Source organism: Strongylocentrotus purpuratus, unplaced genomic scaffold (assembly GCF_000002235.5).
Source record: "Strongylocentrotus purpuratus isolate Spur 01 unplaced genomic scaffold, Spur_5.0 spur5_scaffold_20, whole genome shotgun sequence".
Classification (NCBI taxonomy): Eukaryota; Metazoa; Echinodermata; class Echinoidea; order Camarodonta; family Strongylocentrotidae; genus Strongylocentrotus; species Strongylocentrotus purpuratus.
The window spans coordinates 41,947,811-41,963,296 of record NW_022145606.1 but is presented as its reverse complement, the minus strand read 5'-3'; the positions used below and the strand labels follow the sequence as shown (position 1 = coordinate 41,963,296).

The window sequence follows — 15,486 nt, the reverse complement described above, 5'->3', positions numbered from 1 at the left end:
CCCATGTTTATGCTGAATATAGACTTTTCACCTGCCTGAGTCACGAGTATGAAAGGCAATTGCATTTTTATTTGGAGAGGAGGGGGGGGGGGGGGGGGGATAAGTGACCCCCTGTCCAAGTTCTAAAGGTTAATCGCAAGAGTCAAAGCCGGGTCCCATGTTCTCATTGTGCTGAATAGATATGTTTTTTAATTACTTCTTAACGTTTCATATGTTTACATATCTCTAAGTTATTCCAGCAAGTTATTCCATAAAATAGTGGCTGCACATGAAAATGACCTTTCCCCATAAAATTTTGTCACAGTTTGTGAGACATTATTTCAGAACATTTACAAGAACACAGAACATTGTCTGATTTATACTGTATTAACAATTCAATGAGATACATGTATGATGGAGCAAACTGATGGAAACATTGATAAGTTGATAAAAGTATTACCGGTACAAACTTTAGACTAGGTAGGTAGCCAGTGTAAATTTCTTAAAGGAAACCAAAACCTTCATACTAAGTTACTTTTATTGTAAAGTTTAAGATATTTGAAAAATATCAGTGAAAATTTGAACAAAATCGGGCAAGGAATAAGGAAGTAAGAGCTTTTTTAAATTACTAGTCACTAGAGGGCGGTATTCAATTTGATGACATCATCTGTGAACAACTCTCCATGCCTTTTGTACATCAAATTTCATGTTTTTCCTTCTTTCTTGTGATTGAGATAATGTACACCCCTGAAAGCAAGATATAGAATGCAAAATGATATTCTACTTCACATGTTATGAAGTCGGATCAAGAACACAAATAAATATGAAGAAAACAAAAAAATTGTGAAAATTTATGTACAAAAGGCATGGAGAGTTGTTCACAGATGATGTCATCAAATTGAATACCGCCCTCTAGTGACTAGTAATTTAAAAAAGCTCTTACTTCCTTATTTCTTGCCCGATTTTGTTCAAATTTTCACTGATATTTTTCAAATATCTTAAACTTTACAATAAAAGTAACTTAGTATGAAGGTTTTGGTTTCCTTTAAGACTCGCGATATTGATTAAAACCCAGTGCGGCCTGTACTAATTGGCCAAGTGATAAAGATACTCCTTTAAGAATTTGTGATGCTCCCTTTTAAAATTGAAAACCATAACTAAAGGCACTAGTAAATGTTGAGAATCTTTTTTAAATATTGTGTTCAGATTTTTATTTTTAATGCAAATTAAAATTGAATTTGAAACTGCTCTAATCTGTTGTCAGAATGTTCATAGTTGCGGCTCCCACAGGAAACAAAATCAAAATAAATGATCCTAGTCTGGTTATTCCCATAATTTTCGGAAAAAATACAGTGCCTCTTTTTCATAGTGAAGTTTTTGCATTATCTTTTGATCTAGAATGCTAAGAATTGGACGTTGATACATTTCTTGAGCAAAAAAGAGGAAAAGTCATAGAAACTGTTGAGTCTGTTCCAATGCAGTACGTTATGCCATTCTTGAATAAGAGCGACACAATTATGAATCATTAAGTCTCTAAATTGGCAAGACGGTGTAAACTATTTTCATGCATAATACAGTCTATAATCACTATTTTCATGTACAAATTGGCAACTTTTCTGTTATATTTTTCAATTTACTTTCACAATGGTTCATTTAATGGACATTAAAAAAAATATGGTGGAAACTTTGATTAATTGATGCCAATTTGAGGAGGGAATACTGATTAATTTAGAAAATAAGAATGTGTACGGAAGTCTGAACTGCTGTGGATTAACAGTATTCTTCCATTCTCCTGCCATGTATTTGCCTGAGTACAAGCAGGACTGAATCCAAGCAGACTTTGATATTGAATGCTGCCCTCTTGTGGCGATTGACCAGGGTTTCTCAAACTGTTTCCTCAATAGTCCAGATGTGATTTCTATGAAAGTTATGTGGTCCAAAACATTGGATGCCATTGTTCTGAAATATTTTAGTGTTGATTGTTTACTTTAATTCAAGTAGAGCAATATACATTGCTGGAAAGCCAGCTCGCTTCATTTTTGTTTCAGGCTTAGAATGACACTTGTAGACTGAAGAAAAGTGAGGCTTGTCTGAGGTTACAGTGATTAGAACTTCCAAAAATGTATGATTTTCTTATTTTTTCGTCTGCTTCTCCTGATTCCTGCTGTCTTTTAGAGTTGTTTGTTCTTAAATGTGGGTTTCCCTTTACATCAATGAATGTTAAAGCCTATCTGCACTAGTTTGGCCAGGAGGGATTAGACCTCCCTGCGTGTTCACTGACAGGTTGTTCTCTTATCAAATCGGCTCTCAATGTACATAAGAAAGAGGGGATCATGGAGGATCACCTGTCACCGATTAGGCACTGACTGCTATATAGAGGGCGCAAGTAGCTATAAGTAGTACATTGGGGCTCTAAAAAAGGGTGTTATCATTGCCAATTTGAAGAGCAAGTAATAAGGAACAGAATCATACTCTATGATTCAAATGTCAGATATGTCATTCAGAGAAAGAGACGGGATACATCAAGGCATGACTAACACACTTCTGTGAAAGGACAGATACGCCTTTGTGTCACTAACATTATCTCAGGATTGGATGGGGAAGAGTATGTGGGAGCTTAAAGGGCATTAAAGCCATCGTTTAACAATGTTGAATCTGAGATGCACGACCCTACGTGTTATCAGTGTCTGTGATATGGAGTAATATTGAAGCCCTAACAAAATTGCACTTCAAAATGATTATGAATTGCCTCATTAAAGTTTTAAAAATGTGAGAGTGACCGGTTCTACCATCAATTTCCCCAAAAGACTTGTGTTATAAAAGAATGTTAGGAAAATGAATTTTCAAATTTTGATTTCCAATCATAAATATCTTGATAATCAGACGGGTGATCGGCTTGTAAAAGCTGTGGGGTTCCTGACTGACCTAAAGGTTTTTAATTATGATTGCAGCATGAGCTAAATCCAGGATTTTGTTTCAGAATCTGAGACAAAGATATCCAATCCCTTCAAAGGGCAATCCAACATATGTTATTATTTCATTTGCATGAAAGCTGAAGAAACCCCAGAAACACATTGGCAAAAAGTTTGAATATATATTGAAATTGAAATTAAGTATTTGACCATTGAACATTCAGAAATTTGTTTTACACTGATAAAATTTTACCAAGATCAATTTACACATAGCAATGGGCCCAATAATAATAGAGTTGAGTACGGTACTTGAAATATATGAGATCACTAGAGCTATCTGAATCTCAAATTGCCAAAAGTTTGAAATAAATATGACCAGGAATTGCTGCATGCCCTCATACCATTTGTTAAAAACACCCAGGGAGTGGAGATGGTGCACATTGTGTGTGAAGGAATCAGATGACTGGGGCAATAATATCTGTAAAGCACTTGTATAAAGCAATATTTAGATCCAGATTATTATTATTAATATGTACCGGTAACTTAACCAATATTGTAAGTATGCATAATTATGAAGTTATTTTTGTTCTTCTAAAATAATGATTACCGGTAGTACATTACCGGATGGCCAGAAGGAATTGAACTTAACTCTATGCATGGGTCAATATACATTTAGTTTATAATAGTCTAGAAGATGATAAGGAATTTCATGAAGATATAAATGGTTTTATGCTCTCCCTTTTTTGTGCCTCTGATGAGCGATCTCTGGTAATTTTTTTTCATTTGCATTTCTTTCTCAGCTAGCTTGGAGTCCAGCCAAAATGTCATTTTTAAAAATATGTTTAGAAAAATTAAAATGATTGGCAAAGAGCTTATAATGTTTCAAGTGGTTTTGATAAAACTGCTGTATTTTATAGTTCTTCATATTTTGGCCCACACACATGTAATGCATTTTAGCTGCTCATGCCATGTCTGTTAGACTCAGACTCTAATTTGACACTTATTACAATTCCATAAAGTCTTGAGCCAAGCCTAACTCTGTCAATCATCGACTGTGCCTTGTCCGTAGCAGCTACAGTACAGAGCCTATGTGGTCTGCTCTCAACTTAGTCTCGCAGTGCAGACACTGTTTAAAATGGGCTGTGACTGACAAGGTTATGCGCTTGTAGACTAGCCAGTGGCTTGTGGACGTTTGAGGAAGTAATATTTGTAGGGTCTGGAAGCAAGGCTGAGTACGGAGAAGGAATGTGCGTGAGACATAGTATGACTCATGACATGATGTTCTTCGGATGCGGCTGTGTCATGACTACTCATCATCAGCATCATCATCGTCTTTGGGTCATGTGATAGGAGCGAATGGGGGACATTCGTGCTTCATCACGAGGGCAGGCTGTTCTGAATGCCGTGGAGAAAGCAGTTCCTTTAAAATTCTCCACTTTGATCTCTCTCTCTTTCCTCTTTCTCTTTCTCTCTCTCTCTCTTTCTCTTTCTCTCTATCTCTCTATCCTCTATGTCGCTCTTTTCCTCCATCTCCCCCATCTCTTTTTTCTTTCTTTTTTCTCTTTTCTGTCTCTCTCTTCACTCTATCTTTCTCTCCTTCCCTCTCTCCCTCTCTCTATCTATCTCTCCCTTCTCTTTATCTATCTCTCCCCTGTCTATCCCTCCTTCTCTCTCTCTCTCTCTCTCTCCCATTTCTCTTTTCTATCTCTCTCTATCTTTCTGTCTCTTCCTCTGTCTGTCTGTCTCTCTCTCTCTTTCTATGATCATCCAACATTCTCCCTAGCAATGGTTGCTTTTCAAAGATTTAGGGTTAGAGATGGAACTGAAATTGGGGTTTAGGTTAGGTTTAGTGTTACTTACTGTTAGTTAAATTATTTCAATAAATTTAGTTCATATTAGTTTATAGATTGGGAATTCCGCTAGTGTAAGCAGTTAATCTGGGATCAACCAAGCCTTTGCACATGAATTGTGCAATTGCAATCAAGACTCAAGAGCCAATTTGTATTCATAGCTTGTCATACCAGCAGCATATGTAAATAGTTTATCTAATGTGATATCCTCTATACAAGAATGGAATCTTGTTCAAAAGAGTGTAGAGTTTCTTCCTTATTAACAAATAAGATGAAAATAAATGTTGATAGCGATCTTGGCACCCAACGGTTCTGTCACTCATTCATAATCAAGGCATTGCCTTAGGTCACTTTAATTCACCATATTATGACTGAAGTAAATGGTGGAATTGACTTTAATGAAAAGTGATGTGTTTGCCTCAAGCCACACTGAACCTCAGGTCACAATAGGCCAGAAATAGATTAAAACGCTGAGGGGTATAATGGTATTAAAGGAAAAGACCAATTTTGGAAACGCCCCCCTCTCAAAAAATGAAATGGAAGCTCTTATTACCAATCATGTGAAAGAATATGTTTTGATTAATACGTGATGATACAAATTTTGCTGAGAAACCGCCCACTATTTGATATATTTGGTAAATTATTTTATCTATTAGGACCTGATAGATATCGCGCACGTGTCGCATAGTCCCATATACATCTTTCTGTGTACAGTGCGTGTAACTTTACCAAGACATGGCCAAATTTCTTATCATTTTGATGATTCCAGAACCTTGCAGTACACACCAATACTTTTATGCTAGATGATCAACCTTTTCTGATTGATTCCACAACATTTGTTTCACAATGCAATCGCATCACCATAACTGGTTTTTATCTTTAAAGGGCAATCTAAACGTTGTAATTATTTTATCTGTAAAGTCTCATGTACACATCCCAAACACCATTTTGAAAAATCTTAAATTTTTAGACTACCATTTACTCCAGTGGAAAAACCAATAAATAACCGTTAAAGTTTGCTCATACTGCTTTTGGGGTGAGTAGTGTGCATGCGCGACTCGTTGGAGACCTGTCTACGTTAGCACGGAAGTGGGGAGAGTCACGTGACCAAAAAATGGTATCTTTCTTAAGTTTGCCTTTTACACTGCAAAAAATTGGTGAAGCTCCGGCTGGCATTAAAGAAAAAAACACTCCAGCGGTAGATTTTTTTATTTCGATAAAAAAAAAAAAAGAGCCTTGTAACACCACATCATACAGATTTAGGCTGCACACAATTTTTGTCTTCTATAGGGGGTCCCATTTGAGTTTGCATACTCTCTACAAGCTTGTATGCTGCTTAAATGTTCATCATTTCATCTAATTTATTCACAGCATTTTTTACAGCAGCTAATTTAATTGCCATTGTAATCTTGAAATGTGATAGTTAAATACGATGTGTGTATAATCAAATTTTGATATAACACTATCTAACTATATATTCTATATTCATTCATTGTTTGTTTATTTGTTAATATTTTTATTTGAGAGCTTTTGAGATTTCCAGCTCTGTAGCAATCTTTAAAATGGTTAAACTTAATCATTTTCTGACTGATGGTGCTACCCATGCTACCGTTGGTATTTACCAAGATGTTCTTTAATCTCATCTTCGCATTCATCAAAAGAACATTTCCAATATAATGCGAGCATCATAATTACATTTATCATTAGTATTCAAATATGATTATACCAGTAATTGAAACAGCATTGTTCCGGGCCCTATTTCACAAAACTTGTTATCAGTGACAAATGATAGTGAAATTCTTTCTTCTGATTGGTTATCAGCAGATTTGTCACTGATTTTGTCATTTGTCATTGAAAAAAGGCTTTGTGAAACGGGTCCCTGATTCATGCATTTGACAGTCTTATTACTACTGTTATAGCCACTATCGCTCTTCTTATTTTAAAGTCCTCTTTTATCAAATGAATATCAGTATTTAGAGGTATTATCTTATTGGTACTTTCATAATTTGTACAATTAATTAGGGATATCATTATAACACCATATTTGTATGATTGATACCTATACCCTTTTAAAATATGTTTACTTTCATAATTGTCTTTTTTCCTTTCATTGTTATGATTATCTTTCTTTTCAGAATTATTCTTATTATTGCTGTTGATGTTGCTGATTTTTTTGATTTTTTTTCTCAATATTACTATTAATATTTTTATAATCATTATTGCTATTACTATAATTATTATTGTCATTATTGATAATACTATTATTACTATTATTATTATTATTATTATATCTTTATATATACACACATATATACTATTTTATATGTTCATATTTCATATCTTTTCATATTTGCAGACAATGAGGGCTTCCGTCCAGGTCTCACGCGGAGCAAATCCAACCGCCTCGATTCTTCCAAATTCTCAAAGTTCGCCGGCTCGCCTAATTCCTCCGGCAGCGAGACTTCGTCCTCGGACAGCAAACGACACACGTTTGCCGGCACGGGCCGTCTCAACATGTCTCGCTTCTCGCAGTTTGAGCAGGGGGGGTCGTCGGATAGTTCTGATGGCGGGTCCCGCCCGATCAAGAGAAACGCGGGGACTCGGTCCAAAAGTCTCAAGTTTGGCTCTGCGGTGAGTTTGAGTTTGAGTGTGAGTGTGAGTGGGAGATTGAGTTTGAGTAGCAGTAAAATCTGCCAATCTCTTTTTCAATCTAGAAGATGAGAAACTTTCGGAGGCACAAAATGATTGTGAATTTCACCACTATATTTCAGACTTTTTAATGTGGTTTGAAATAATTCACGTTTTTTCCCCCAATTTACTTTTGAATAGCAACATGAGCAAAGGACGGTCATGAATTTTATGAGTATTTCATTGAGTTGAATAGCTTCATCAATAGAAGAAAAACAAGAACAAAAACGTACACAATAAAAGAAAAAAATTCAATTAAAAACGTGCAGGACATGACATGTTCATGATTTTTTGTTCAGTATTCCAGATTTGTGAATGGTTTCATACACATACCAAATTCATGTTCAGGAATCATTTTGTGAGTATTCCAGATTTGCAATGTTTCCATGCCTACACATAACTGAATGACTATCGTATGAGGAAATGGTTTTTGCGCAGACCAAGGATTTAAGGACAAATTCACGAGATGTTAAATTCATGTAAAACCACATCAACCACCGACTATATACTTTTCAATGATCATCATTCTATTGCTCATATAGTATAATTTAGTAGTCTACCATTTTGTTTAACCCAAAACCGTCTACTATCTGTACACTTCAAGACATGGAGTCTTTCTGCGTTTAAAGTAATCATTTACTTCACCTGTGTGGAGAGTGGCAAATGGAGATTAATATCTTTGAAAGGGATATCTTTGTAATGGCTTGAAGTCATAGTTCAAACAACTTTATGAGGTGTCATTTTTGGAGGAACAGAAAAATAAATTACAAGAAACCAAAAGGAAGTCAACTTGATTAAACAAAATATGTTATGTTAGTCATTGGCTTTTGCTTGGTACATACCGACTCCTTGTCTGGATTGTTTCCGTGTCACGCGCCCAATAAGTTAAGAAAATAAGAACCCTCAACTTTAAAATGAAGACACTCCTTACACTCCAATTTTTTTTGAAAGCCTGTCTACACTAGTTTGGCCAGTGGAAATTAGACCTCCCTGCAAGGTCACTGACAGGTGGTTATCTCATCCAATCATCTCTTGGTTAACATTAGAAAAAGGGGATCATGGGGGACCAACAGGCACCGATTAGTGGGGTTTTAACAGATGTATTCTCAGGGGTCACATGCTTAGTGGAGACTTGTCTCTGTCTAGCAGCCTTTTCACACACAGCTGAGCTAAAATTCTATAAACATGATTAGTTTAAAGGGCTTTAAACTAATCACCTGTACATATGACATCATTCACACACAGAAATTTTGGTGCGATCGTTAATCGTTTCGTGATTAACTACTGCTCGTAAAATGAACAGTAGTGCCATTGGGCATTGAAGGTCATGTCGTATCAATCAAAGCGCACGCTCCATCCAGTTTAAACACGTCTGAAACACGAATAACCTTTCACACACAAAATGTCAAGCTCTCTAGATACGAACTTCGTATCTGCAGCCTGCTTTTAGGGGCGTATGAATCGCCACTTCGTATCTATCCCAACATCGTATAAACGATGTTCACACAGGGAAAATTTGCTATAAACATGTTTAAAACTGTTGAGTTAAACACGTTTATGCTAATCATCTCTAGATACGATGAATTTTAGCTGTGTGTGAAAAGGCTGCTAGATGTAAGAGATGGTGATCATGATGATTAAAGGGGGAAAAAAAAGGTTAAAAAGACAGAATCTGGACTAGGTGCATACCTGAGTCAAAAAATTGCTTCCCGAAACAGATAAAAGATGAGAAATTCTTGTAATAGGAAGCTAGCTACCAGCAAAACAAAATACCAGGTATTAAAAATAATGTCATGAAAATGAAATAAAAATGATAGTCATACCCATATACGAAAGATAAACAAAAGAAAGAATTTAAGGTTGGTCATAAAAGGTCCCATATTACATCACGTAGCTTTTATGATTCTGATAACATGGCATTTAATGGCAGTATAAAGAAATACTTGTTTCTCCTATACTCTCTCTCTCTCTCTCTCTCTCTCTCTCTCTCTCTCTCTCTCTCTCTCTCATGTAGCACATAAACTACAATTTAATGAAACTACTTGTATACCAACTTGGTGTGAAAACAAACAAAACAAACAAAACAAACACAAGTTTCTACTTATCACAGTTCCTTGATTTGATGGTTTTGAAGATTGGTGTCAAATAATCTCTAAAAGGAAATATTATTACAACCGATATCCTGTTCTGTGCCTAGTCTGACCCCCCTCTATCAAGATATTAGTGGAAGAATCCAGATATTATTCTACATTCCAGACCCAGACAATTATTGTTACGATATTTCTCATCGTCCCTAAATTGAATATATAATTCTTTGTAATTAAAATGCTGATGATCATATTAATGATTATTTGTTGGATCAAAACGTTTTTTTTTTCATCTAAATAGTCAGAGAGTTAAGGAATGGATGGATTTTCAACAAAGGAAGAAAGCAGGGTCTGAATTGTTAGACTGTAAACCAGGAAGTGTCGGCCAGTGAAAGTAAATGGTTCACAGCAGAACCCCTGTATGTGCATGCAAGGCTATCCAGCTGTCAGACACACAGGATATACACCCATACACACACATGCTTAGAACCCTATATCTTCATTACATGGTACACATAACCCCTATCTATTGTACCTAGTCTGAATTTGCAGACCTCTTTAGCACTTAGGCCACTCTGATTCAAAACGAATGTTCAAAAACATGACTTTCTTCCAGCGGTTTAGGATTTCTGCAGTATGCATAACTAATCTGGCACTGGATGATCATTGCTGAAATGGTTTAGGGGTTACAATTTTAATAAAGTATCCAGAATTCCGAATTTGCTGAAGATTTATTGTTGTGATTTCCTGGGGTGCAGACTAGATGTAAGAAATCTCTTCCCCATTGTGAATGGAGCTAGCTGAGGCAGGCAGAGCACTGCATTACTGAGCACTGAAGCAGACTACATTACAAGCTCACTTCTATGCATCAAGCTCGATCAGCAAAGCCTGCGACATACATCATCATCATCGCCACACATAGACTCCCTACAGTGACTCAAAACACTGGACACTTGCCTTACTTCATCCAAGCCATCTTCTTGAAGACCAAGTTTCATCGGGGACCCCCTACGGACAAGCTGGACACATGACCGACTAAAACGTTAGGCGACACACGCCCCATCACATACACATCCTGCCCTGTGTATATTATTAGTTACTAGTACTACCTCGGTTTCAAAGCTCCCACTTAATTTCCGTTTTCTACAACAACAACTTTTAGACCATTCCCAAATTTTGACTAAACCCTGAACAGTACTGTTTGTTTACGTTCGACGTAGCCAGACCGAAAAACAAAGATGTCGACCGAGACTACGACGACCGAAAAGAAGCCACGATTCGTGAGTAGGAGGACTCCGGCAGGGAGTATCAAATGATTTGCAGTTTTGATTCAATTTTTGTTCCTTTGTTTTTGTTTTTTGTTTTGCTTTTGTTTTTATTTTTCACATGTCTTGTTTGTGTGTGAGAGCTAAAGCCTATATATGCTATCATGAAGAGAATTTCTGTCTCGGACCAGTATAGACGCACATCCAATTTTGGAGGATCTCTCCCATATTATTGGAGACTTAGCTTACAAAAGAACAAAAGAAATAACATCTATATCTACGGCAAGAAATTGTCAAGAGGGGAACCATTTCATGAGGAATCGATCTGCTCATATTTATATTTACAGCGGAGGCAATCGCTTTGCCACAAATATAAGCAAAGGAAACTGGTATCCCAAATCGGAGACAGTCCCCAAAATAGGAGATATGTATACCGTAGCATGTGGAATTGAAAACTTGTTCCAAGGGAACAGGAAAATGGTGCCTGTATCATTGCTTTGTGAATTTGCTTATCTTCTTACGCTCCAGTTTTAACTGCCTTTGCGCATGCCTTCGTATCTAGGCAATACTAAAGGTGATTTGCTGTTGCGGCAAATATATACCTGCACTGAAACTCAAATCCATCCAGCCTTCATGCCGACTGTGCAAAACTAATTAAAGACGAAGTTGAGGTGTGGGCCCGGTTTCATGAAACTTGTTATCAATAACAAATGCTAAACATCTATGACAAATTTGCTCTCAGCCAATCAAATGGCACGATTTCAGTAGCTTATAACAGTTATTGTTACTTGTCATTGATAACAAGTTTTATGAAACTGGGTCCTGGTCTTAGGACTTCATTTTGAAATAAACCTTCTGGAAAGGTTTGGAAAAGGATGATTAAGTGGCACTGAATTATTAGTGAATGCTGGGATGTTTTAGAATCATCAAATTGAAAGAAGTTGACTCGGCTCGCTGAAAGTCAACACTGCAGTACACAGAAGTGTGCATGTGAGACTGCACAAGCATGTGGCGTGAAATTGTGGTCCAAACACTATCGCTAGTTCTTGTTATGTTTCGCATAAGAAATTATCCTATTCAAAGGACATTTCTTTCTTGCTGTTATTCCATGCTATTCTTCCATGCCGACAGTAAACAAAAATATGAAAAAGCTCACAAATCATTTTGCCATTCTCAGAACTCATCTCGTTAAAGTGTAACGGCCGATTGGAGTTCATTTAAGCTAAGTGCTTGGCTGTCCAAAATCGTTTGAAGCAGTTAAATCCATTCATCAAACCTAGCGATATCAGTCAATACTCAATAGTGCACTTAAACATACAAGCGAATGCCATTATCACTTGTGATGGGTTAGCCGTACTGTATGGGCTTGTAAAGATGTATCTGGACTCGAGTGCAAATGATTTTATGACTTCCTTCTGGCGTCTGTGCATTAAAGTCATAATCAAACCTTTATGAATAACAGTTCTTTAACCAACTGGAGTTATCAAGGGTTTTGCTGTAAATGCTAGCTTTTGTCTTAATCCTAATTGATGCGGTTGTGCCCCTATGAAGACTAATTTTTGTTTCATTGAAAGTTTGCAATTTAAACTAACATTGTACTTTGTCATAACTTGCTTTTATTTCTCTGTGATTATCAATATTTATTATGATTGATCATGATAAATCTTGTTCTATCTTGTTCTTACTTTGATATTTCTTTATTAGCGGTAGTAATAAGTAGTAGTTCTGTAATTATGTTTTATTATTGTAAAGCGCATTGATATTATCACTGAAGATGAAATGCACTAAGAAGCCTAGGTTATTATCATTATTATTAGTTTGCGTTTCAGATGCCTCTTAACTTGCAACTGCATTTCACAAAACTGCCTTTCACTAAACTGCCTTTGTTTTAGTACTAGTAGTCCACATAATAGAACTGGTTAATGACATTGATAACGATAAAATGCCTCTACTATACTGTCTACCGGTAAAGGTAAATAAAGAAAACAAAAACATATCGAGAATATAAAGAAAACAATAGGTTTTTAGACCTACACTTCATGTAGAAGTAGAATTAAAATTAGGATATATTTACAAGATTGTTCCTGAAATTGTGCATTGTAGGCCTCTGTGGATTATATTTAAATCAAAGCCTTTTTGTTGCTGTGTGTTTTAGGACAGTCTCATTTAGATTGGCCCCCTGGTTATTTCTAACTTGGCAACCATATCTTGCCCCTTTTGTCCTGCTATGTTCAGCCTGTTTGCCATCTGTTCTTAGCTATAATTACAGCTAGTTAGGCTGGTTCTTTTATTGATGTATTTTAACAGCTGACTCTGGTTGTTATTGATTTTCATATACTGTGCCCTCTTCATATAGAATGACCAGCACTTTAAAGAGAAGGTTCAACGATTCTAAATGTATACAAAAATAAAATGGTGGATTTCCAACTAAAAAATATATTCATTTGTATTGTGGAAGAAAATAATGGTAATAATACCACCTGAGCAGGTTCGCTTTCAAAATGCTCCCAATTTTCAAATATGACTAGAAATAAGCAAAAATAAACCAAATTTAACCAAAGTGATGCCTATATGAATCCTTATCTTTTTCTGTACTATTAATTTGTATTGATTTGTAGGAAGATCACTGTGTATTTCATAAATGCTGATGTGGTGATCCTGCAACCTATATAAAAAAAAAACCTGAATGCTTGATGGCAGGCAAATATTACTGTTATTAATTAGAAAGTTTTTCCCTGTAAGGTAAATGGTAGATTAAATTGGTGTTTTTTTCTTTAAATTGGGTTGTTACCACATGTTCCTAGTTAAATGGCGTCATAAAATGTAATATGACATTACCAATCATCAAACAATATATACCTTTAAAAAGGTTTATTTTTGGTTAGAAATAGCACATATTTGTTACTAAAAGCCCAGAAGCTTGACTCTTGATCATTGGACGTGATCTCCCAGACAGATTAAGATGATTTTAATCCTGGCTAATGTTGCCATGATCAGAGGAACATGAGATTAAGCCACTAATGAGGTTCTCACGGCAGTCAGTAACTTTCAGTTTAGGTCTTGGTTTTAAACATCAAAGATATCTTGTCGTTACGGACCGTGTGGACGAACTCGGGGTTAAAATACTTAACTTAATTAACTATGGATCCCTCCCACTCTTTTTTTTCTTCTTAAACCCATGTACTATTTTTATGTTTCTTCAACTGACTTTCTTTCTCTTATTCTGTTTGTTTAAGCGTCACTTGCTCTTTTCTCCTTTTTTTTTTCTCTGTTCCCTCTTTCCCTCTCTTCCTCTTTTTTTTTTTTTTACCTTCCCCTTCCTTCTCTCTCTCTCTCTCTCTGTCTCTCTTTCCCTTCCCCTCTCTCTCTGTTTCTCTGTCCCTTCCCCTCTCTCTCTCTCTCTCTTCCCTCTCTCTCTTCATTATTTCTCTCTTGTATTTTCTCTCGCTCCCTCTCTCTCTTTTCTCTCCCTCTTTCTCTCCCTCTCTCCCTCTTTCTCTCCCTCTCTCCCTCTCTCTCTCCCTTCCCCTCTCGCTCTCTCTCTCTCTCACCCCTTTCCCCTCTCTCTCTCTCTCTCCATTATTTCTTTCTTGCTCCCTCACTCTTCCTCTCTTCCCCCTTTCTCTCCCTTTCTCTCCCTTTTCCCCCTCTCTCCCTTTTCCCCCTCTCTCCCTTTTCCCCCTCTCTCTATTATTTCCTCTTGCTCTTTCCTCCTTTTCTCTGTCTTTTTTTCTCTCTTCCCTCCTCTTCCATCCTCTCCTCGTCTGTCCATTTCTCCCTGTCTATCTTTCTCTTCTCTCTTTCTCTTCTCTCTATTCTGTACACTGAATCCCAACTGTATAGATTCCATAGGTTCTACATAAAACCATTGTAGCCAGAAATGATTACGATGTATCCCATCTTCCTCAGCCTCAGGTATTCAATGTACGACCAAGCTTGAATTGTTTGTATGATTCATTGAGCGATGGCGACCGCTGCTATCAATATCATTCCTCGATCTAAATTTAGGCTAAGAAGAATTCTCGAGTGAGCATGACATGCCTAGCTATTAGTCTGATGTGTGTTAGTTCACATCGTGACATCACACTTAATTTTAGTTTTAACCATTGTGACATCACATTTAATTTGAGTTTTAACCATTGTGACATCATTCACTTCATCTCCTGGGCCGTCTTACAAAGAGTTGTTATCAATCGCAACTATATACAGTGTACATAAGAAATCGGAGACTACAAACTTCTGATTGATTTTAGGGCTTACTTGCCTATGCAATTGGAATCATTTCTTTTACCTCTTATTTCATATATTGGTTGTGACAATATAATTTATTCTTGGGAGATAACAAAGTTTATATCTTCTCAGAACATTATTGAGTTATGAAGATTGTTTAACAAAGATTGATCAATATAGTTCTTTTTTTCCCCTGAAAGTTTCTTACTCCTTTATATTGTTACAGAGTTATTACATTTTATTAGAACAGTGCAGCAAAAAAAGAAAACCATTGTGGCCAATTTGAAGAACCACATGTGATCAATTTAGCTCTAGAAATAGATTCTAAAAGTTTCTTACCCCTGTATATTGTTTTCTGAGTTATTACATTTTATTAGAACAGTGTAGCAAAAAAAGAAAATTATTGCTGCCAATTTGAAGAACAACATGTAATCAATACGTGCAATGGTTTGCGTACTTGGTTCAGTCTTATCTT

At 36.3% G+C, this 15,486-nt stretch overlaps 1 protein-coding gene across 2 annotated transcripts in view; it reads left to right on the top strand.

Moving 5' to 3' along the window:
- Positions 1–15,486, top strand: part of LOC581393 (enolase-phosphatase E1) — an 83,654-nt gene that overhangs the window by 12,879 nt on the left and 55,289 nt on the right. The window contains exon 2 of one of the 2 annotated variants that reach the window (XM_030993370.1): positions 7,098–7,372. In XM_030993370.1, the coding sequence (XP_030849230.1) occupies positions 7,098–7,372 (275 nt within the window). Of the gene's footprint in view, positions 1–7,097; positions 7,373–10,213; positions 10,797–15,486 lie in introns of those variants that run through there. The other variant, XM_030993371.1, reaches the window with a different exon arrangement.